The sequence below is a fragment of the Leishmania martiniquensis genome, chromosome 32, assembly GCF_017916325.1.
Source record: "Leishmania martiniquensis isolate LSCM1 chromosome 32, whole genome shotgun sequence".
In the NCBI taxonomy this organism is placed as follows: Eukaryota; Euglenozoa; class Kinetoplastea; order Trypanosomatida; family Trypanosomatidae; genus Leishmania; species Leishmania martiniquensis.
The window spans coordinates 853,876-877,440 of record NC_090167.1 but is presented as its reverse complement, the minus strand read 5'-3'; the positions used below and the strand labels follow the sequence as shown (position 1 = coordinate 877,440).

Sequence of the window (23,565 nt, the reverse complement as noted above, 5' to 3'; positions counted from 1 at the left end):
CACGTACGCTCATCTCATTTGTCACTCATCACGCTCTATTGAAAAGTCGATTGAGATCTTCTCTCTCTCTCTCGCCTCCCCCAGTGCGCATCTTCTCGCCAAAATCTTGCTCGACTCGTGCTTTCGTTGTCTCTCTACCGTCTCCTCATAGCTACCATGCCGTCGTCTTCGCTGGCTCCTCCCGCCTCGGACAATGTGCAGAAGCTGAAGGAGGCGCAGCTGAGGATTGGGATGGCGCTAAAAAATGCACAGTATGCCTTGACAACGCATGCTCATCGCGGCCTCGTCACGGCCCTTCAGGAGAATGTGAACGCGCTGACGGCTCTCAGCACCTATCTCACTCTCTCTGGCAGTTCGGTGAAAGCGGCAGCTATTGCCGCACAGATGGCGAAGATTCTCAAGTCCGTCGGCACATACGTGGCAGCAAAGGAGCGGAGCAGCAGTGCCTCGCAGCACGCCGAGGGGTCTCGCCTTTACAGCCCGCCAAACACGCCGGCAAGCAGCAGCGCCCTCCTGGATGAATCAGGTATCCTGCCAAACGCCACTCGCGAGTCCGCTGAGCTGGTGGCCGAGCTGCAGCGATCCGTGGAGGAGCTGACGCGGCAGCGAGATGCGCTGGTAGAAGAGAAACGCGCGCTCGAGACAACGTTAGAGGCGTCTCGGGAGCGGTTGGCTGCAACCGAGCCACCTGCTGTGGTGGGGGTGCGTCCGTCGGACGCCGCTGATACAGACGCCGATGCGCTCATTTCTCGACTGCGCGCTGAGGTGGCAGCTCTGAAGCACGAGGTGCGCGAGGAGCACATGCGGGCTACAACGTTGCAGGAACAGTTGCGTGAGACCGAGGAACACATCGAAGAGCAGCAAGATCAGGTTCAGGCCCTCAGGTCGCAGCTCAGACTGTCTCAAGAGGAGAAGCTCTCCCAAGATCTTGCCTTTGCCAAAAAAGAAGCCGAGATCAAAGCGCTTCAGGAGGCCTTATTAAATAGCCCCCGCAACACGACGACCCCCTCCACCGTGGTGGGTACGGCCGCACCTCCGCGCGGCTACGTGGATAAGGATGACTTTGACGCCTTGAAGCTGCAGAATCAGCTCCTTCAGGAGGCACTCCGCAATCAGCCCGCACAACTCCGGCCAACCGAGTCCCAAGCTGTCCTGACTCAACAGACACTAGAAGAGATAGAAGTATATCATCAACAGCAGTTGGAAGTGATGAAGCTCACGATTCAGGAACAATACAACCGCGAGACAGCGCTACTCGATGAACAACGTGCGATGCAGAAAAGCATCGACGATCTCAAACGGCAACTCCACAACAGCAGCACCAACCAGTCCACCGTGGAGAAGCACGAGGTCCGCGTGGCGGAGCTGCAGCAGGAGCACGCTGCGCAGGTGGCGCGGCTGCAGGAGCAGCTGGAGGCAGAGCGCGACCGCGCAGCGGCGAGCCAGTCCACCGTGGAGGAGCGCGAGTGCGCGCTGCAGCAGCGCCTTGCCGAGCTGGGCACTAGCATGGCAGCCCTCCGCGAGCAGCACGAGGTCCGCGTGGCGGAGCTGCAGCAGGAGCACGCTGCGCAGGTGGCGCGGCTGCAGGAGCAGCTGGAGGCAGAGCGCGACCGCGCAGCGGCGAGCCAGTCCACCGTGGAGGAGCGCGAGTGCGCGCTGCAGCAGCGCCTTGCCGAGCTGGGCACTAGCATGGCAGCCCTCCGCGAGCAGCACGAGGTCCGCGTGGCGGAGCTGCAGCAGGAGCACGCTGCGCAGGTGGCGCGGCTGCAGGAGCAGCTGGAGGCAGAGCGCGACCGCGCAGCAGCGAGCCAGTCCACCGTGGAGGAGCGCGAGTGCGCGCTGCAGCAGCGCCTTGCCGAGCTGGGCACTAGCATGGCAGCCCTCCGCGAGCAGCACGAGGTCCGCGTGGCGGAGCTGCAGCAGGAGCACGCTGCGCAGGTGGCGCGGCTGCAGGAGCAGCTGGAGGCAGAGCGCGACCGCGCAGCGGCGAGCCAGTCCACCGTGGAGGAGCGCGAGTGCGCGCTGCAGCAGCGCCTTGCCGAGCTGGGCACTAGCATGGCAGCCCTCCGCGAGCAGCACGAGGTCCGCGTGGCGGAGCTGCAGCAGGAGCACGCTGCGCAGGTGGCGCGGCTGCAGGAGCAGCTGGAGGCAGAGCGCGACCGCGCAGCGGCGAGCCAGTCCACCGTGGAGGAGCGCGAGTGCGCGCTGCAGCAGCGCCTTGCCGAGCTGGGCACTAGCATGGCAGCCCTCCGCGAGCAGCACGAGGTCCGCGTGGCGGAGCTGCAGCAGGAGCACGCTGCGCAGGTGGCGCGGCTGCAGGAGCAGCTGGAGGCAGAGCGCGACCGCGCAGCAGCGAGCCAGTCCACCGTGGAGGAGCGCGAGTGCGCGCTGCAGCAGCGCCTTGCCGAGCTGGGCACTAGCATGGCAGCCCTCCGCGAGCAGCACGAGGTCCGCGTGGCGGAGCTGCAGCAGGAGCACGCTGCGCAGGTGGCGCGGCTGCAGGAGCAGCTGGAGGCAGAGCGCGACCGCGCAGCGGCGAGCCAGTCCACCGTGGAGGAGCGCGAGTGCGCGCTGCAGCAGCGCCTTGCCGAGCTGGGCACTAGCATGGCAGCCCTCCGCGAGCAGCACGAGGTCCGCGTGGCGGAGCTGCAGCAGGAGCACGCTGCGCAGGTGGCGCGGCTGCAGGAGCAGCTGGAGGCAGAGCGCGACCGCGCAGCAGCGAGCCAGTCCACCGTGGAGGAGCGCGAGTGCGCGCTGCAGCAGCGCCTTGCCGAGCTGGGCACTAGCATGGCAGCCCTCCGCGAGCAGCACGAGGTCCGCGTGGCGGAGCTGCAGCAGGAGCACGCTGCGCAGGTGGCGCGGCTGCAGGAGCAGCTGGAGGCAGAGCGCGACCGCGCAGCAGCGAGCCAGTCCACCGTGGAGGAGCGCGAGTGCGCGCTGCAGCAGCGCCTTGCCGAGCTGGGCACTAGCATGGCAGCCCTCCGCGAGCAGCACGAGGTCCGCGTGGCGGAGCTGCAGCAGGAGCACGCTGCGCAGGTGGCGCGGCTGCAGGAGCAGCTGGAGGCAGAGCGCGACCGCGCAGCAGCGAGCCAGTCCACCGTGGAGGAGCGCGAGTGCGCGCTGCAGCAGCGCCTTGCCGAGCTGGGCACTAGCATGGCAGCCCTCCGCGAGCAGCACGAGGTCCGCGTGGCGGAGCTGCAGCAGGAGCACGCTGCGCAGGTGGCGCGGCTGCAGGAGCAGCTGGAGGCAGAGCGCGACCGCGCAGCGGCGAGCCAGTCCACCGTGGAGGAGCGCGAGTGCGCGCTGCAGCAGCGCCTTGCCGAGCTGGGCACTAGCATGGCAGCCCTCCGCGAGCAGCACGAGGTCCGCGTGGCGGAGCTGCAGCAGGAGCACGCTGCGCAGGTGGCGCGGCTGCAGGAGCAGCTGGAGGCAGAGCGCGACCGCGCAGCGGCGAGCCAGTCCACCGTGGAGGAGCGCGAGTGCGCGCTGCAGCAGCGCCTTGCCGAGCTGGGCACTAGCATGGCAGCCCTCCGCGAGCAGCACGAGGTCCGCGTGGCGGAGCTGCAGCAGGAGCACGCTGCGCAGGTGGCGCGGCTGCAGGAGCAGCTGGAGGCAGAGCGCGACCGCGCAGCAGCGAGCCAGTCCACCGTGGAGGAGCGCGAGTGCGCGCTGCAGCAGCGCCTTGCCGAGCTGGGCACTAGCATGGCAGCCCTCCGCGAGCAGCACGAGGTCCGCGTGGCGGAGCTGCAGCAGGAGCACGCTGCGCAGGTGGCGCGGCTGCAGGAGCAGCTGGAGGCAGAGCGCGACCGCGCAGCAGCGAGCCAGTCCACCGTGGAGGAGCGCGAGTGCGCGCTGCAGCAGCGCCTTGCCGAGCTGGGCACTAGCATGGCAGCCCTCCGCGAGCAGCACGAGGTCCGCGTGGCGGAGCTGCAGCAGGAGCACGCTGCGCAGGTGGCGCGGCTGCAGGAGCAGCTGGAGGCAGAGCGCGACCGCGCAGCAGCGAGCCAGTCCACCGTGGAGGAGCGCGAGTGCGCGCTGCAGCAGCGCCTTGCCGAGCTGGGCACTAGCATGGCAGCCCTCCGCGAGCAGCACGAGGTCCGCGTGGCGGAGCTGCAGCAGGAGCACGCTGCGCAGGTGGCGCGGCTGCAGGAGCAGCTGGAGGCAGAGCGCGACCGCGCAGCGGCGAGCCAGTCCACCGTGGAGGAGCGCGAGTGCGCGCTGCAGCAGCGCCTTGCCGAGCTGGGCACTAGCATGGCAGCCCTCCGCGAGCAGCACGAGGTCCGCGTGGCGGAGCTGCAGCAGGAGCACGCTGCGCAGGTGGCGCGGCTGCAGGAGCAGCTGGAGGCAGAGCGCGACCGCGCAGCAGCGAGCCAGTCCACCGTGGAGGAGCACTGTGCGGCGGTGAAGGGGTCGCAGCTTGAGTTATCTGAGAGGTGTGCAGTGGCGGAACAACCAGTTGATTGGTTAACGATAGAGAACGAGGAACTCAAGAGGAAGGTGAAGGATGTAGAAGACAAGCTCGGTGAAGCGATGAAGGGGAAGTTGACAGCGCTGGTGAAGGTGCGGGAGACGGAGCAGATGCTGTCAAGTCGGAAGGAGGAGATTCGGCATCTGAGGGAGGAGCGCGACTCTCTGCAGAATTATATGCAGACATGTTCGGAGGAGCGGGACGCTGCGCTGATAAAGCTGAAAGAGGGAGTTCAAATTGCAGAAGAATCGCAGGCAAACCTGAAACGTGTTGAGGCACTGCGTAAGGAGCTCAGTGTAGTTCAAATGCGGCAGGATGCAGCGGAAAAGGACAAGGCACTGTTGATTTCACGCTACAAGCGTGCGAGCAGTGAGAAAGAGGAGTGCGCAGAGGCTGCCAGAAAGCTGCTGACGCGGTATAAGGAGATGACGGCAACGCACGAGAGGCTCTTGAATCAACTTGCCGCGGCGGAGGCTTTGGCTGCGGAGAAGAGCCGAAAGGTCGAGGAGCTCGCACAGGCGGCCGCTGTGGCCGCGGGAGTTGCAAGCAATGTACCGCAGGATGACGCAGTGGGGGCAAGCTCGCAAAAAGCTTTGGAGCACCCAGTGAGCGAGAAAGAGGAGCGCATCAAGGCACTCGTGGCCGAGCTCCATGAAGTTGAGCGAGAGAACAAAAAGCTGAAGTTGGAGCTAGAGGCGATGCAGGCTTGCCGGAAAGCGCCTCAGCAACCTTCAATGACTGCGGAGTCGACCTCGCCGCAGTCAGCCTTCGCGCCGGACTTGCTGAGCTCACTGGAGGAGATGCGTGCCATCTTGAGCGCGATGCACACGCAAACTAATCTTATTCTGGAGCAGCTGTGTGTGCATGAGCGCTCCCGGTCTGCGTCAGAAGTGCACTCCTCCGTTTCAAGTGCCGTGGAGGCACTAGAGGCGTTGACCGCGGTAATGGAGTCTGCCCACACGGTGACTCAGTGTACCCTGAAGGACTTTGCTGCTGGAGCACGCCGACTACGCGTGTCTGCCGAGCTGCAGGGTGTTGCTTATGGAAAGCTACTTGCCACGCTGCCGCAGCCGCGAGGCAAATTGGCAACTCCTTTCTCCACATCCTCGGTGGATTTCTCACTTATACGCGCGTGCACCAATCTTTTCAGCGAGTTGTGCTCTGGCTCAGCGTTAGGATGGGAGGAGGCGCGCTATGCAGCGCCGCAGCCGGCCGGCCATGCTGCCCGCTACTACGGCTCAGGAAGCGCCAGAAGGGTGGTTCAAGACTACGCCGCTGCTGCCAAGAGGGGTGACGGAGTTACTGCTGCCTCAGGCGCATGCCACGAGTCCCCTTCGACTGGGTCGCATTATCACGCGTTTGCGACAGCTTCGTCAGCGTTTCCCTCGCCAGCCAACTCAGCCAACGTAGGCAGCACCGCCTACGTTCTGAGCCCCTCTCGTCGGCGCGCAGACCGCCGCGAGCTTACCGTGCTGGACGGCGCTGGGCATGGCCGGAAAGCCTCCCGAGCAGGACCACAGCGTTGGTCCTCTCTCGAGAATTTTGCAGCGGCTCAAGTGAGTCTTTCGGCAGCGGAGGAGCGTGCGGAGCTGCGCACTGCCCCTACCCCACCGTGGAAATAGTCACAGAAAGGCCATATGGCCGCAACGATGCTCTCCCGCTCAGATTGCTGCGCTCTCTCAGTGGCGCATCTAGCGCTGCAGCATTCGGTGATGTCTGGCACAGCCTCCCCTCCCCCACTCTCCCACTACCTTCAATTGCCCCCCTCGTGTAGAGTCAGCTCCAGCACTGAGCAAAGGGCAATGCACGCTTTGTGCAGTGCCGCTGTCCTTCTCATCCCGTGTCTGATTTTCTTGGCCGATTCTCATCCTCCCCCCTTCCCCACCACCACCACCACCCCTTCATCCGTGGCATTCCTCTTTTGCCCATCTGGCCTCATTCAGTGCGGATACCAGCGAGTGTCGGAATTGGTGGACCCTGTGAATCTCTGCTATCCTCGTGTGTATGTGTGTGCCTGTGTGTCTCTCTTTGGGTATGCTTGCCTTGTTATTCGACGTCAGCGCGGATCTGATGCGCTCACCGTCTTCTGTTTGCGCCCCTTCCCCTTCCCCCCTCCCTATTTGCTGAGCAGTGCACACATACTCGGGAGGACAGGAGTGGAACTTGCGAGATGGGCACGCAACGAAGGCACAATTTCAAATACCGCACCGCATCCCCTTTTCACACGCGCAGAAGGACGACGCACGGATGCCGGAGATGCAAACAGCGGCGCTGAGTAGCGCACAGAGGGGACATCGCCATCCTTTCAATTGTGTAGGAAGGGGAGGCTTCTGTTAGCACGCTGAGGCGGTCTCTGCGCGGTGGCGAACTCCTCCCCTTCCCCCCCTCCCGAGTACTTCACTGCTTCAGCTCTCCTTCCTCTTCTTCTCACTCTCTTGCCCCTCTCCGTCTCTTATTTCCCATTCCCCTATTCTTGGCACCTCCACTGTCCTCTCCGCATGGTTGCGGCATCTGCGAGCTCCCTCCCTCCCTCCTTCCACACACATATTATATATATATATATGTATTTATCTCCCTATGCGCATGTGTGGTCCCCCTACACCCCGACTCGCTTGCGGCAATGCACCAAAACTTTGCATCTTCTCCGTAGACTTTTATTTCGTAGACAGAACCGTAGCGCGGACCTGTGCCGCGTGCACAAGCCGCGCACTTTTATCTTTCAAGTTGACGGTGTCTTTGTGTGTGCGTGTGTGTGTGAGGGAGGAGAAGGGGGAGAGGAGGGGTAGCACAGCGTCAAGGTTAGCCAACTCTGCAACGCTGACGAGCAGGGCGTTGTATGAAATGGGGTGCAGTCAACGCAAGCTCGGTATCCACCGTTGCGGCTGCAGTGCTTTCCTTTGCCCGTGAGATCGACTTTTGGCTGTGTGTCCGTGCCTTTTTGTTTGTGCTCGGCGGGGAAGGGGTGGGAGGACAGCGTATCCAAACAGTTGCCAGAATCTTGACGCTCGCAATCCATCACCGGCAGGCTCACGTCCGCGTCTGAGTACTGCTCTGTCATCTCGGTCACGTAAGTGTTCACAGAAATTGCGCATTCGGCCTACGCTTCCATCTTTGTGTGCGCCTTTCACCTCGCGTGCATCCATTCCTTCGACATTCCGTGCAGCCCTCTTTGTGGAGACAGACAGACCGAGCAGTGCAGTAACGGCCGCGGCCTCTTCGGTGCTGAAGAGAGGCAGTCCGGGCACGTGTGTCTTTCATTGTGTGCGCGGAAAGCCGTTTCTCTCCCCTCTCCTTTCCTCACATTCGAGGGCTTTTTTTTTGCTGCTTTGCGTTGCGGCGGGGGCTTGCGGGTGCCGGCGTATCCGTGGCTGTGCTGTCCACCCTTTCCCCCCTTTTTCGGGCACCCCTTTTCACGATTTCTGTACCCCCCTTCTCCCTCACAGTGTGTGCAGAGGTGCTCTCCCGCCCTCTCCTGGGAGGTTACTTTATTTTTGGGGGGCTCGATCATGTCCGCTCTCGTCCCGAGCGATGCCGTTGCCCTCCTGTATCGCCGATACCTGAAGGCGGCGAACCGAATCCCCAATGTAACGATCCGAATGCTGCTGCTGCAGCAAGTTCGCACCGGCTTCCGCCGCAATCGCAGCATCACAAGCGCCTCGGCGCAGCGCGAACTCATCAATCAAGCTCACAAGGACTTGGCCGTGCTGGAGGATGACCGACTTTCACGCACACTGTATATCAATCGATTAGGGCTCGTCTCGTGCCTCGATTGGGAGGTTCGGAGAACGGAGTACAACTTTCGACCGGAGACGCAGTCGTGCTTGGCGGTGCTTCTCGTGTGCGGCTTTTCGCTGCTTTTCGTGGCGTTCCTGCACACCGAGAAGCTCGAGACACGACGGCCTGATATTGCGGAGATGGTGAACTGTATGGCCATGCGTCTGACGGCGGAGTCGCCGGAGGAGTGGCAAGAAATCCGCGAGCGGCAGGTTCGAAATTCGCTAGAGCAGCGCCAGCATCAAGTGTCGGTGGAGCAGCGCGTGCTGGCTACGTTTTACAACACCCCAAATGTGCCGGCGCCGTCCCTGCGGAACCCAGACGGCTCCCTGCGCTACGAGCGCCACAGCTAAGGATGTCTCTTCGGGGGCTGCCGGTGCGAGTGCCGTGTGATCAGTGCGAGTGCGAGAGGATGAAGATGAGATCCTCACGGTCGAGGTGATGCATCTTGTCTCTCAAAGCGTAAGCGCTTGCAATTGCAAAACCTCTCCCAGAAGGTGCAACTGCGTTGCTAGCGCTGCGATACGCCACGCACGCCTCTTTCCTCTGCTGTTGCCAAGGTGACGATAGCAGCCGCGTTGCCCTCCCCCCCTCTACACCGGTCGCGCTCCCCTCGGTGTATTTGTGCGTTAGTTGCCGACCCTATATCGCTCATCATCACAAAAGGTAAAGAAAAATAGAGCACAACACCGGGCGCGCGTGAAAGAAAAGCGCCAAGGTCTGCAGCGAGACCTCTGCCTCGCCGTTCTTGTTTTTTTTTGTGTGTGTGGAGGCGAGCGGTGAAGGGTGTGTAGAGATGGAGGGGACGCGCTAATTGTGAATGTTGTGCGTGTGCTACTGTGTCTTCCGTTTCGTAAGGGATGTAGCGCTTCCCCACTACTTGTCGTCCGCGGAACGGCTTTCTCGAGCCATTGTATACCCCCTCTCGACATTCCTCCCAATGCGCGATAGCGACGCTCGCTCGTTCCTCCTCACGCATCCTTCTCTTCGCCGAGGTGCTTCAATGGCGTCTGCATTGCGGTATCGGTCTCACCGCCTTCCACTAGCTCACTTGTTTTCTCCCTCTGTTTCTCTCGTCCGCTTTCTTTCGCCGCTGCTTCGCCTCGTCTGGTGGCACACCGCTACTCGTGGCATGCTCACATGGCCGCGTTGCTGTTCACCTCACGCTTCATCTCTGCCCATCGCTACTCCTCCCCCGTCTGCAAGCCACGTCACCCAGCAGAGCTGACAGAGGAAAGTGCAATGGACTTCGGCTACGACGAGTATGGAAACCGTACGGCCGCTCGTCATGGCGATGGTGGCAAGGAAGAGGCGGGCGACGCTGAGTCACGGCCGCTTGACGAGCCTCGCGGCAGCGCCACGTCCTCGCCGCATGACGCCGAGGAGGACGCCCACCGCCGGTCGCTCGGTAGCAGCGCTCAGGAGAGCCACTCGGACTTTAGTGATGATGTCGAACTTATCATTGGTGAGGAAGGCACCCAGGCGCTGCACCAGCCACTGGTAGACCAGAGCGAGGTGCAGCCGCACGGGCGCCGAGGCGTGGGTTTCAGGAAAGAGGCGCAGTTTTTGTTGGAGAGCCGCCATACCGGGCGAGACGGCACAGCGGCCTCATCACGACTGCTTCTACTCGACGGCGATCGCCATCAACAGCGCCCACATGATACATCAGATTCGCAGAGCTACCTAGACGTTCTCGCCGCCCTTCCTGACCGCATGCGCAACGTTGTGGTTGTCGGCTCTCTCCATCACGGCAAAACGTCGCTGGTCGAGCTACTGCTCGACGAGCGCCCGTACCACAAACGGAAGGATGAGCTGGACCGCGAGATGACGTTGAAAAGTCACGTACTGACCACCATCACCGGTGGCGCGGCGCTGCAGCCGACCTCCCGGCAAATCACCATCATTGACACTCCGGGCCATCCCGATTTGATGGGCGAGGCCGCGTCAGGCATGCGTCTTGCCGACGCCGTGCTCTTCTGCGTCGACGCGGCCGAGTCTGTGAGCGACCACAGCGAGCGGCTGCTGCGTCACGCCATTGTAAAGGAGCAATTGCCGGTTCTCCTTATCATTACTAAGGTGGACCGTCTAATGATTGACATCAAACTGCCGCCCCTGGACGCGTATCGCAAGTTGCGCATGGTCGTGGATGCTGTCAACAACGTAATAGCAGGCTGTGGAACCACCTATGATGCCTTCCTCGTGTCCCCCGATCGTGGGACCGTGTGCTTCTGCTCTGTCAAGCTTGGCCTGTGCTTTTCCCTCGAGACCTTCGCGATGAAGTACGCGGCTTCGTACCCAAGCATCAACGCCGCTGCGCTCGCGACGAAGCTGTGGGGGCAAATCACGTATGAAAAGGAGTTCAAGAAGATCGTGAACTTCCGCCAGCGCCCGAGCTTTGTGCAGTTTGTGTTAGAGCCTCTATACAAAATTGTTGCACATTCTGTGACGGGCGAAGCCGCGCAGACGCTCTCGTCCGACCTCGCTAAGCTGCCCCGCTCGCCGCTCTTGGCAGTACAGGAGGCGATGCGCTACTTCTGCGGCACTCCATCAGGCGGAGCCTTGGATGCGATTCTTAGCGTTTTGCCGTCGCCCACGGCTCGCTCTCAGTGGCTCTCCAAGCAGTATGGCACTGGCGCGCTGTTTGCCACGACGCGGGACCCCGCGGATTCCGCTACGGAGGTGGAGGAAGACGGCGCCGCCATGGCGAGGTCCGACGACCTCGTGATAGCGGTCGCATCTCTGCAGCGCGTCTTTGACGCCAAAGACACCCTAGCGGCTGTCGTGCGCGTAGCGTACGGCACTCTGCGTGTGAGCAGCAGCAGCAAGAACATGGGCGCGTCCATGTCGAGCGGCCGCAGCGGCGGCCTTTCGCGACTGCGGCTGCTTGCCTTCGACGAGTTCAGCAGCGACGCGGACCCGTACTACGAGGTGGAGGTACAGGGTCTGTACTTGCGGACGGTAGAGGATGGCTTTGTGCCGGTTCAACGAGCCACCGCAGGGCAGACAGTGTATGTGACAGGCTTGCCGGCGCGATCGGGGTCACACATCGTTCTAGTGGGTGGTGCCGCAGTGGCGGCCGTGCTGGCCGAGGATGAAGGCGCTCCCTGTCCGCCTGAAGCTCGCGGCATCACTTCAGAATGGGTCGCATCCATCAAAGTGTACCCGCTGGGGCTCCCACAGCCCCTGCTGCACGTCTCGATGGAAGTGCGCGACCCGGTAAAAGCGAACAGCGTCCAGGACGGCCTCGGGGTGCTGCTACGCACGTCTCCTGGCCTCGATGTCCACAAAGAGGAGACGGGCGAGTACACCATCAGCGGCTTTGGGGAGCTGCAGCTGGACACAGCGCTGCACGAGCTCCGCCATGGCCTGTGCCCTAGCGTGCCGGTGGGCATCTCGCAGCCGTTCGTGACTTTCGCAGAGACAGTCCACGACGTGGAGGGACTGCTGGCGATGACGGGCACGCGCAACAACTCCATAGGGTTTGTAAGCGGTGCACTGCCACGCGCCTTCACGCAAGCGATCGAGTATGATCAGCTGCGCCTTTTCTCAGAGGATCTCGGTGACAACCGCGAGCCGCGTAAGCTGTGGACGGTACTGCGCCGTGACTACGGCTTTGACGCGCTGGACGCACAGCATGTGCTAGCTGCTGGCCCGGACGGCACAAAGGGCCCCAGCATTCTCATTGACGACACCCTGGCAGAGGAGGCCCATCACGCGCTTAAAGTGGCCCATCAGCGCGCCATCGTTTCGGCATTCCGCGCCACCATGGCGGCTGGCCCTTTGGTGGGCGGTATCGTTCGAGGCGTCGCTGCGAAGCTTATCTTTGCTGACATTGACGCGTCGACCCGCGATGCTGTCGTCCTGTCGAACGCGCGCACGGCCCTCCGTCACTCTCTGTTCGGTGCCCGCCCTCGGCTGATGGAGCCGGTGCTGGCTGCGGAGATCTTGTGCACACCCGAGTGCGTCGGACAGCTCGGCGACATCTTGCAGCAGCGACGCGGCGCGTTGCTTGGCGAAGAGCCTGTTGCTGCCACAACCCTTATCCGAGCACGGGCCTTGGTGCCCGCCATGGATAGCTTTGGCCTGGAGACGCAGATACGAATGCTCACGCACGGACAGGCCCTTCCTCTCTTCCAGTTCCGTCAGTGGGACGTGGTCCCTGGAGACCCGTTTGATGCCAGCGCCCACGTAGGTCCGCTGGAGCCAGCGAGGGGGCATCAGTTGGCACGTGACTTTGTACTCAAGACTCGCTTTCGCAAGGGCCTGCCGCAGAATATGCTGGCGGACCTCTAAGCTGCGTAGATGGCCAACTCAGGGTCGAGCTGGGAGGGGGTGGAGGAAGGCGCAGACATCTGCGCCCCGGAAGAGAATTCGGATGAGGCAAAGGAAAAAAGGGAAGCGGTGCCCTCTGAGTGGCCCGAGTGGATCCATCGCCCCCTCCCCCTCCCCTTCCTTCATCGGCCTCAGCATAAGAGAGAAAAGAAGACGAAGAAGAGGCAGCGCGGAGGAGTCCGCCCCTTGTGCCTTTTTTTTGTTATTTTGTCGTGCACGCTTGTGGGTCTGTGGGTGTGCCCGTGTTTAGGCGCGGACGTCGGACACGGCAGCGGCCTTACCGCTGCCCGTTCGAAGGGTTAGGCGCCTATCATGGACGTAACAGGAGCGAGAGAAAAAACGCTCGAGAGCAACGGTACTCAATTCACAGATAGTGACAGCCAACGGCCGCTGCACAGCGGCTGCTTCTGCCGCCTCGTGCTTCGTCTTCGGTGCACGTGCCTATATGTTCAGGAAGGGCGGCTGGTGTATCTGGAGGAAGACAGCAGAATGACGGAGCTTCTCCTAGCTATCGCTTCCTCCCACTCTGGCGCATGCTATAGGGGCAGCTGCCACCGAGAGGCGACGTTTTCATCCTGCGATCAACGATGCTCCTCTAGGCGAGCTGTGAAGGGCAGATAGAGAGCTGCACCCGATGTGTTTCCCACCCCCTCCCCAGAAGGGTGCCTGCCGCACCTCCTCCAAGAAGCAGAGGGAGCTCCAGGTTTTTTTCGCGGCGCCGTTTGCTCTTCATCCGATGGCTGATGCTTTTGTAAACTGCTCTCTCTCTCTCTCGCTCTCTTCTCCCTTTCATTGGCATGCGCGACAAGCGAAGTAGCGATTGTGAGTATCAGCGTACGATCTGTGCGCTGCCTCATCCCTTGCACCACTGGGTCTCAGCAGCAGCGCTTCGCACATACACATACACACACACGTCTGCCGTTTTTCACTGAAAGTTTCGCATACTCCTTCCCTTATGCGTCTGCTGAGCTTTTGCCTGCATCACCTCCACTTATCCTCTCCGTTTTGCTCTGCGAAACTGAGCAAGCAAGGCGGTGGCTATTCCTTCTGGAGGAAGGGTGTTTGTTTCCTATCGTGCCATCCGAACCTGTCTGCGAAACTACCGCATTCGGCAGCACGCGCGCGCCTCCTTTGCTCTTTCCCACTCCCCGATCTTGCACACACAATCTGCCGGACAACCATTTACGTCCACCAAGTGCAGCGGCAAGGCAAAGCCCTGCACACACACGATGGGCTGTGCGAGCTCCAAAGCGGTGAGAAGGAGGCGCCCGCTTGTGGAGGCGGCGGCGATTGAGACGGTAAACGAACTTCGAGCCGCAGCGGAGGATAAGAGTGCACCGCGGGCTGTCCGCCCAGCCTCTGCCTCGGATGTGAACCCTCTTGCTGAGCTCAAGGCGCCGGCTTTTTCTGCCCGCGCTGCTCAGGGGAAGACGAGGAGAGACGCAAAAGAGAAGGCAAAAGTGGAGGGCCGCCGGAAGCTCACCGCTGAGACGCCTAAAAGCAGCGCCGAGATGTCAGTAGCCGATGCACCAAGGCCGGTGGATTCCCCAGAGTACACCTTGGAAAAGTTCAAAAGACTCGAGGGCAAGCGCCAGCACCTCGGTGACCGCAGAGACACTTTGAGGAGTGGCGACTCGCTGTCTCCTCCAGCAGATACCGTTTACTTATCGTTCTACGGCAGCAGCAGCCTGAGGCCTGTCAGCAGTGGCAGTGCGCGTGCGCACAAAAGCGAGAATGGTGGAGAGAAGGAGGAGAGGCACAACAGCACTGAGAGCATCAACGCCGAGGCGTGGCCGAGTGAGAACAAATATGACCCTTTGGTAGACAGCCGCCCTAAAAGCTTACCTCCACTGCAGGCGGCAGAGGCGGGGTCGTCGATTAATGGCGTAACAGGAGCTGGCACGACCAGTGCCACCAACTCGCTCCAAGAGAGGCGGTCGGCAGGCCGTCAAAGCAGCAGCAGGAGCAACTCACTCGATTGCCACAGCTATGCTCTGCCTCCGGAGATAGAAAGAAAGATAAGCCCAGATGCGGACGTCGAGGGCAACGGTGGCCGGAGCGAGAGAAGCATAAGTCGTTCTAGCCCAGCCGCGGAGCGGCCGCCGACGGCCAGCGTACAAAGCGAACGCGCACTGGCTAAGGTTTCTTCGATGTCTCTCCGAGCGCCTTTTGAGCCCTACAGCGACCTTGGGCTGCGCGACGTAGACGACTGTTTGCCGCCGTATGAGTGGGCACCGCGAACTCTTCCTGTGCCGCCTTGTGATACAGGCGACGTGGGCCAGTGGGTGTACGGTGAGAAACTTTTTTTCGAAGTTGCTGCCGCTGGTGCGACTGTTTCTTTTCAGGACCCTACGATGAACATGGCGCGCGAAGGGGTTCCGACGTCTGAGCCGACAGCCGCGGAGGATAATGAGGGCACTTCTCCACCCCTCACCCTGCACACATTTTACCCCTGCCTACCATCTGCGCAGTGGCCTTCATCCACGGTCGAGGCCAGCGTCAGCGCACCCGGTGCATTCGTAGCGACGGCTGAGTGCCGGCCTCGGGTGGTGAATGCGCCAGTACAGCAAGCGCATTCTCAGCAGCAGCAGCAGCGGAGAAGCCAGGCAATGTACGAAGGTACGGCGAACCCCTCCTACTCTACCACCCAGTATAGCCAAAACGGGGCGGTGCCACGACTGGCAGTACCGCCGGCTCTGGTGGATATACTCGTCTCTGAGGAAGGGAGCTACGCACTGCCGCCGCCTCAGAGCACGCTGTACACATTCTACCCTGCTCCCTCGCATGTGCCGACCCATCACACTTGCGGGGTACCTGACGGGAGCTCTGGAAAACTGAGAGCCGACTTGCATGCTTTGTCCGCGATGACCACAGCTGCCCCGCGCATCTATCACGATGGCAACCGCAGCAGAGGCGGTATCATTAGCGTTGCGGGAGCCGGCGTGGGCACGCATCAGTATAAGCCCGTCACGTACCTCTTCGACAGCCCCGCAGATGATTGGCTGCCATCGCGGCGCTTGCCATCGCCGCAGCGAGCGCTGTACGCTGAGGTGATCGACATGCCGTGAATCGAAAAGGACGCTTTGGTGAAGGGAGAACGTTTGCGGAAAGGCACAGACGACGGCAGAGGCGAGGAGTCAAAGCACGGCGCGATGAGACGACAAGCGGGCCGAGGCCTGTGCGAGTGGCTGCAGATGTGGTAGTCCATGAGGGAAGGATCCGAGCCGGCCTCTCTCTCTTTGGTGCGTTGTGCTCTTCCCTTTCTCTGCTGTTGATCGCTTCTGTCCCTTTTATTTCGCATTGTGGCGCTCGACTTATCCCGTTATCCGCCCTCGGTCAGCACCTCTTCCGTTTTTTTTTTTGTTTTCCGTCCGCCCTCCTCCAATGGTGGGGCGCTCCCTTCACTGATCACTACAGAAGCACACACGCATACACACGCGGATGTCAACAGACCAGCTCGCCTGCTATCGCCGTTGCTCACGCTGTGATGGGCTGTACATTCCGCTTCTTTTTTTCGTTGCTGTTTTCTCTCCTTTAGGCGTGGTGAAGATGACATCCTCATCCTTAGACCCTTCCTCCCCCTCTCCCCCTCTCCGCGTGGATTCCTCCGGCCCTGATGGCTCACCCATACCCACACATGCATGTGTGTTTGTGTGTGTGTGTGTGTTCTTCTTATAGGCCGCTGTACGTTGTTGCCCCCCTCCCTTCTCTTCGTCTCAATCTCTTCCCTCCCTACACATTGTCAGGGTGAGTGCCTGCCGCTGCTCCCAGTGGATGATTACCGTCGTGCGACGGGCCAGACCTGTTGACGGTGCTTCATTGGCAGGATTGGTGTAGAAGACGGCAGCTACAGCGGCCCCATCCGAAGCCTCCCCGCGATGAGACGCAAGAGAACGGTCGAACTCTGCGAGTGATTCCTGCAGATACAGGCGAAGAATGCGTAAATAATATATATATATATAGACATACAAGCACAGTTGATGAGCAAGCGCAATGATATATTCTCAAGACGGCTGTCTTCGCTTTTCTCTTCTCGCGCGAACCGCTACTCCACTCACCCACCCATCCATCCATTCATTCACGGTGTCCCCCAAACGATTCTCTCCTTGGCAGAGAACTCCGCCAATACGTATCCCCTGCGTTCTACAGTCATCTGCAGCACACACACACACACACACACATCCTCCCTGTGCAAGTAGCCGAAAGGGAAAAAAGGCAACGAAGAAATGACTCGTGACGACGGTACTCAAGTGGCGCAGCTGCTGAGCGAGGGCAAGTACAACTTGCCGATGTTCCTCCGCTACCTCAAGGCCTCCTTGATGGAGGGTGACCAGCCGGACAAGTCGCTCCTGCTGGGCATTTTGTTGCAGTCCTTGGCCCGCTTTCAGACCAGCGACTTCACGGCCTGCATGTGCCTCGTCCCCAGCCACGTTCAGGACTCACCCAGCGTAGAGAAGGAGCTCAACTACATTTATGGACTTGAGAACCTCCTCAGCTGTGGCCTCTTTGCCCGCTTCTGGGCGCAGTGGAGCTCGGTTAAGGAGCACCTGCCGGAGTCCTTTCACTTCGAGGCCCGCGTGCGCACCAGCATCTTAGAGACCATCTGCACCACGATGGAGTCCATCCCAACGGAGAAGCTGGCCACGTACCTCGCTGTCTCTCCGGACCAGGTGCAGAAAGTCGTACAGAATGCGATGAAGGACTCCGAGGACCGCGACATGAAGGTGATGGCGTACGACAGCGATAATGTGGTGTTCCATCGCAACCGCTTTAACTACCCGCAGGCTGGTGCCGCGCAGGATGCCATTCATTTTACCGACGTGTCCTCTGTCATCCACACTGACGTGCCGCGCCGCGGTATTGCTGCAGTGGAAGACGCGCGAGAAGCGCGCGCGCGGACGTGGGCTCGCATGGCGGATGAGTAAGGAACCACCCAACATCTCCCCCCCCCCCCCCCATTCGTCTCAAACACGCATGCGCCCGCGTGCGACTTCTCTGGTTGGCGATGACGTTTTGTGTAGCTGTTGTGGGACCACCCGCCCGCATTCCTCACAATGGAGATGGAGTGGGAAGGGGGAGGCGGCGACTCCGTCGCCGCAGGGTTTAGGGGTGGGGAAAGGCGAAAAAAAAGGACTCCACAGACCTACACATATAACGGCGAAGGGGACAAAGATGAACGGAAAAAAAAGACTAAAAGGGAAAGGAGCAGAGAGCGAAGCATAGCCATGTGGCGAGTAGAGGAGGACCCTTTCTACGGCGTCCCTGAGCTCCCCCATATGGTGCGCCTGCGTTCTTCCGTTCCTCTCCCCTCCCCACCTTGCACTTCTCCTTTCAAGGCTTGCCTCGCCTACTTGTATCCTTTCTGGATGAAGGGGGTGAAGAGCGCCGTCATCAAACGGTGCGAAGTAGGGGGGGGGAGAATGTCGGGGTCGGCCTGCACACACACACACACACACCTCCGGCGCAAGGTTGGGAATCCGGCTCATTTTTCTGAGATGTGGCGCCGCCCCCCTTCCATTCTCGCGACGGAGAGTGTTTCTCTGGTATTTGTAGCCTACGATTGCTTGGTCGGGCTTGCTGTGAGTGCTGCGAAGAGGCTGTCTTCGGGAAGGGAAATGCCAGAGGGGAGGTTTTGGCCTCTCCGCCTGTGAGCTGTTGCGTGCTCATGACTGGTGGAGAGGGAGTAGAGGGCGGGTGGGTTCGCCCCTCCCCCCCTCTACTCCCTCTCTCGATCTTTGCGTCTTGCCCTCGCGCCCTTTGTCCTTTTTTTTTTACGTTTGGTTCTCTCATTCAACTGTGTTTTAACTGAGCATGATAAGGGCTTAAGGTGAAGTGTGTGATGAGCGTATGGAAGAGAACGAGCATTCTCTGAAAAGGCGTGCGCGACGGCGACTGCCCATCCGGAGAGGAATCAGCTACCCCTCCCCTCCCCCATCTCCCCCGAAGCAGTGGGCCTCTAAACCGCTTGCCCGCTACCAGGTCAGCCTCTTCTCTGGTGCTCCGCGTATGATGCAGGAGGGAGGCAAGACGAAAAAGAGAGGCATCCTATTCGTAACGCTGTCGTGGCGTGGTGGGGTGGCCCCCTCATGCCCTCACGTTGCTCCAGGCTCCTCCTTGGCCGTCTATGGCGCAAGCATATCTGCAACTCGGCCCCTTTCCTTCTCTATCTGCATGTGTGTTTGCTGCGATAGGCGTGTGCATGAGTAGAGGAAGGTACTGAGGCGCCTCACATCTCTGGAAGGGAAAAAAGGGCCCTCCTCACCGCACCCCTTTTACCCCTCCCCCTCATCATTCTCTTTCGCATGCACACCCACACACGCATACAAATTCGCGCACGGCACTGGTTCCCATTCGGCAACGCTCCCACGGCGTTCCTGTCTTCGAACCACACAGCAGGAAGAAGGTAAGAGCAACGAAAAAGAAGGAAAGAGTAACGGTGTCTAGGAACGCAGTGTGATGCTCCTGCACCCCGCCCCTCCCCCTCCCCCTCTTCACAACTTGCTACCCCGCCTATGCTCACAAGATAGTTGCCGAGTATCTATAGCGTGGAAACGATCTCTTCTGCACACGCGCAGGTGGGCTTCCCACGCTGGTGGCCACCGCAGCCCTCTGCTTTCTATTCGCCGCCGGGCCGGCTGTTCCTTCGCCCACCCCCTTCCCCTTCTCCAGCCAAGACGGAGTTAGCACGTGTGGGTGGTAAAAGGGACCCGACGCAGTAACACCACGGCGCATAGAAAGGCTGTTCGAGCGATGGACCCTACCGTTCCACGCGGCACTGAGTGGGAGCCGGTGCAGTGCGATTTTTACCACCACGAATGCGCCAACACGTCCATTCTGTTTGTGTCTCACCGCACAACAGACACAGTCGGGCGGATGCTGATCTCACTGATGAAGAGCAACCTGCAGACATCTGCGCCGCCCGAACAGTCGCACGTCTATGGAATCGATGCCCACACAGAGCCCTCTGCGGCGGCTGGAGAAGCAGCATGGGACACGGGAATTCTTCACCACGTTGCGCCAGAGGGGGACTACAGCTGTGTGGACATGGAGATAACGTGGAAAGGTGTCTCGGAGCTTGCACCGCTGATACCACAGTCCGCGCACGCCCAGAAGGAGTCGTTGCCAATGCCACTCTCACGATCGACCCCAGCGAGGGAGACCGAGACCACCATGGCTGAAAACGCAGAGGAGTTCCTTTCACAGAAAGCGCCGCAGCCGCCGTCCTCGTGGTCCCTCTCTGTCACCGACGAATTCGCCTCGGCCTTAACGGTGCGCTCTTCACCTCCGCCAACACCACTGCAGAAGAGCAAGTCGCCTGCGCCGTTGAGCCCCCCAGAGATAGTGGCTGCGTCGGCCAGGCGCTGGCAATGGGCGGCGCCGCGGCATACTGTCGACACCTCCTTCGTGCGCCGTCAGCTTACCCTACTGGCCCACCGACGGGTGATCGCCCTCCTCAACCCCCATGCCCTCACCTGTGGCAGCTACATTTCGATGTTCTCCTCCAGCACCGAGTACAGCGAGCTCACGCAATGCTTCCGTGCCGTGGCCGTAGCAAAGAAGGATGTGCTGAGCTCTTGGGTTTCGCTGGCGCACTGCGCGGCGCTTTGCATTCTCCTGCCGCGCATCATGGATGAGAAGGTACAGTTCGCCATGGCACTCAGGGGCAATGATGCGTCCCCGGACGTCGCTACCGAAGCGGGCGACCGCGGCTGCATCGACTCCCGTCGCTACTGCCACAAGGCGTATAGCGGCCATACCAAACCGAATGTGCTTGCGCGTGTGAGCGAGGCCGTGCGTGGCGTTTACGTGCATCGCGTCGCTGACAATGACTTTGAGCTTGGTGTAGTCATGCATGGGGGCCATCGGGACTCACGGCTGCTCTGTCTTCTTCAGTGTTTGTCGCATTGGTGTCAAGTATCTATTGAACAGCGCAGTGTTGTCCTGCCCATCTGCGCCTCTCTGCGCTCCGTCTCGCTGCGCCTGTGGTGGATGCCACAGCGCGGCCGCGTGACACCTGGCTCTCTCCTTCCCCCGATCAAGGCGCTCGTGGAGCAAGGCTGGAGTCGTTCCTTTGCGGCTACATTCGGCAGCGCCACTGCACAGGGCGACGCCCCTGGCGGGGCGTATCAAGCACCATCGTCTGCAAGGGGAGAGGAAAACACTGTTCCGTTATTCCCCTCGTACAGTGACGTCGTGCTCTTCCTTGTGCGTCCTGTGGCCTCGCAGCTACGCGGCACAAACAGGCTGCCTCTTCCGCACTCATTTGCCGAGTACATTACGGCCCCAAAGTGGGGTGACACCGGCGAGGCGGCGGAGTACCATGAGGCGGACTCAAGCGGCGCCCCGGAAGCGCAGGAGGGCAACGGGTGTGCGCACTGGTCCTTTCTTCCCACGTCAGGGGTACAGGAACTGCTGCGTCTCCCAAACGGTGCGGTGCAGGCAACGGTGGTGTTCGCTGACACCAGGGTGACCACGGTGGGGGAGCACCTCCTCGCAGTGGAGATGCAGCCAAGACCTGCGTATCGACCCTTCGTGCCGACCCTGTGTGCCAATGTGGCCCCGTTCCTTGTTGTTGGCCCGGAGGAAGCGTAAGAGGAGCAGGAAAACGGCCTGGTGTGTTGTTTCATGCTTGCCTGGCCCCTTTTCTACGCCCTCCGAGGAAGGGGGCAAGGCGGGGCGGGGAGCGAGGGGGGTGTTAACAGCCAGCGTCCGCATTCACGGCCTCAGCTCACCCACTCTTTTGCCGAATGCGCCTCTTCTCTTTCACCCTTTCCCAGCCTCAGCTCCACGTCCGCAGAGGCGATGCTGTGCCGTTGCGTCATGTGCGTTGCTGGGGTGCATCTTTTTTTTTTTACGATGGCCTGCTTCATCGACTCTGCTGCAGCAACTGCTTTACCTCTCGTTTCACTGCTCTTATGATGTCGCGTTCGCTCCCCACTCGCCTTTCTCACTCTCACTCTGTTTCACGCGTCCCATGCCTCTTCTGCTCTGGGACACCTCGTCAGCGCAACAACGTCATCTCGCCTCTTTATCAGTGGTGCGGTGGTACCTAAGCCACTGCGCTGTAGATGCGCCATGCCGCGTGTCGGCTTTAAACCATTGCCATGCCATCGCACGCATGGTGCTTCGCACGAGGGCTACACGTACCCCTTGCCACGGATGTTCGCCACGTCTGTCAATGCAGCTGCAGCGCACATTCCCTTTCCGCCATTAGCCCCACCGTCTCTTCCCCTTTGTTCGCATCTGTGTGAAGGCGTTCCACAGCTGTGTCGACCTCTGGTGCGGATCTGGCGCCTGGTCCGCTCCTCTTTCCACCCTGCCCCATCTCCCGTCCTCTCACACCCCTTTTACACCCTACACGCCTCGCCATAGAGGAGGCGAGGGACTGAGGGACAGCGAAACCTCCTCTGGGCCACCACAGGCGGCCGTATGCGCTTTACCATAACGCAAGAGTCTGAGGCCACTTGTGCGGTGACGCGCTCTTTCTCAGTGCTGATATTTCTTCCGGCGACGCTGACCGCCTCCCCTTTTTGTCTTGTCCTCCATACTTCGATTACACCCTCCACGGCGCTGTTGCTCTCGTAAGCCTCAGTCGATGGGCGCCCTCAGCGATGGTGTCGCCGGTGGCGTGCTTGACAAAAAGGGGGGAGGCCCACTGTGCACACCGGCGTTGTTGGGCCCTCCCCTCTGCTGCTTTCCTTCATGCGCCTCCCACACCGTTCTCGGTCTTTTTTTCGCCGCCTCGCATTAACTTTCGTTTGGGTACGATGCCTACCGGCGATGCAGAAATGGCCGCATGCTGGATGGGCCGCAGCTCACAGGGACTAGCGGGTCGCGCGGCAAGGCGTACGCGGCGAGGAGGCGGGGCTGCGGAGGCACGTGAAGGGGTTCAAGTTCTCTGAGAAGGCGGCCTCCCAGCGCTAGGCCAAGATCGGCGGAGCATGCACTGCGCCGTGAGCATTGAGAACAGAAGAAAAAAGTGGGTCGCACCGGAGGCGCTCGCTGCTCCATCCGCACCGCACCACGCCACGGTCGCAACTCGCGCGGCCGCTACCGAGGGTGGCGGTGAATCCGAAAAGAGTCCTGCGGTAAAGCACTAGCGAAGGCCACGGTATCCCGCGCACATGCAGCAGGTTGTCGCCTCATACTAGCAGAAGGCCGAGGAGAGCGCGTCGAGAGGAGGTACCGGCGCTTCGGAGCGACGTGAAGCAACGCAAGGCGCACGAGGCGTCTCGCGCAGCAGTGCTCAAACCCTCGACGAGGCTCGCGCGAAAGAAAGTCGCAGGGAAGGCCGTACGGGGGGGGTAAGGCGGTTGGAAATGCAGTTGGCGTCGGAGAAGCCGTCCTCTCCGCGCGTCAGGGCGACGCTTACTGCTGAAGAGAAGCCACAAGGAAGGATGTTTGCCCATGATCGAGAGAGACAGCCGCCACATGCGTCTCTTCGATCCCTTTACTCCGCGGTAGCGGTGCCCATACAAAACTGCGTGAGATGGAGATGGTTGGGTGCGGGGTGCTCCAAGGAAGCCGCGAACGACACCGGAAGCTGCAGTCGGCCGCGCCTGAGGTGCCGCACGTGGTGGGGCATCCGACTTCACGAGAAGATGTCATGATGGATGTGAAAACGTATCAGCAGAGGTTGTGCGGACTGATACTGCAAGAGGAGGTGGCAACTGACAGTACGGCAGCACTGCACGCAGGGGTGAGGCGCGAAGTGGCCGTCGATGCATCCTCGACGAAGACAATAAGCGGTGCTGCTTGTGCGGCTAAAAAGCAGTTTGGCGTCGGCACGTTCGCAGGAAAGCGCAATGCAGGTAATAGAGATGGGACAGACACCGCGACGGCGGGGGGAGCGGCGGCACACACTTTGATTCCTGCAGGACCGCATTGAGTCTCTGTAGAAGTGGCCAACTATGAAAGGCGTCGCCATGCGCTGCTAGACGGCATCGGCCCAAGACGTTTGCAGGAGTAGCATGGAGTACCTGAAAGCAGAG

The 23,565-nt window shown here is 60.9% G+C and overlaps 6 protein-coding genes across 6 annotated transcripts; all 6 read left to right on the top strand.

Annotated features, from left to right (window-relative positions):
- Positions 1-156: 156 nt before the first annotated feature.
- LSCM1_01874 (uncharacterized protein) lies at positions 157-6,090 on the top strand (the record flags this gene model as incomplete). The annotated part of the gene is made up of 1 exon (XM_067319472.1): positions 157-6,090. The coding sequence occupies one exon, from the start codon at positions 157-159 to the stop codon at positions 6,088-6,090; it is 5,934 nt and encodes a 1,977-aa protein (XP_067176021.1).
- A 1,884-nt stretch (positions 6,091-7,974) lies between these two features.
- LSCM1_01873 (uncharacterized protein) lies at positions 7,975-8,595 on the top strand (the record flags this gene model as incomplete). The annotated part of the gene is made up of 1 exon (XM_067319471.1): positions 7,975-8,595. One exon carries the CDS (start codon positions 7,975-7,977, stop codon positions 8,593-8,595), a length of 621 nt encoding a protein of 206 aa, XP_067176020.1.
- An 889-nt stretch (positions 8,596-9,484) lies between these two features.
- Positions 9,485-12,535, top strand: LSCM1_01872 (uncharacterized protein; the record flags this gene model as incomplete). The annotated part of the gene is made up of 1 exon (XM_067319470.1): positions 9,485-12,535. The coding sequence occupies one exon, from the start codon at positions 9,485-9,487 to the stop codon at positions 12,533-12,535; it is 3,051 nt and encodes a 1,016-aa protein (XP_067176019.1).
- Positions 12,536-13,803: 1,268 nt separating this feature from the next.
- On the top strand, positions 13,804-15,642 carry LSCM1_01871 (uncharacterized protein; the record flags this gene model as incomplete). Its single annotated transcript, XM_067319469.1, has 1 exon — positions 13,804-15,642. The coding sequence occupies one exon, from the start codon at positions 13,804-13,806 to the stop codon at positions 15,640-15,642; it is 1,839 nt and encodes a 612-aa protein (XP_067176018.1).
- Positions 15,643-16,800: 1,158 nt separating this feature from the next.
- Positions 16,801-17,499, top strand: LSCM1_01870 (uncharacterized protein; the record flags this gene model as incomplete). The annotated part of the gene is made up of 1 exon (XM_067319468.1): positions 16,801-17,499. One exon carries the CDS (start codon positions 16,801-16,803, stop codon positions 17,497-17,499), a length of 699 nt encoding a protein of 232 aa, XP_067176017.1.
- A 1,825-nt stretch (positions 17,500-19,324) lies between these two features.
- LSCM1_01869 (uncharacterized protein) lies at positions 19,325-21,166 on the top strand (the record flags this gene model as incomplete). The annotated part of the gene is made up of 1 exon (XM_067319467.1): positions 19,325-21,166. The coding sequence occupies one exon, from the start codon at positions 19,325-19,327 to the stop codon at positions 21,164-21,166; it is 1,842 nt and encodes a 613-aa protein (XP_067176016.1).
- Positions 21,167-23,565: the final 2,399 nt, after the last annotated feature.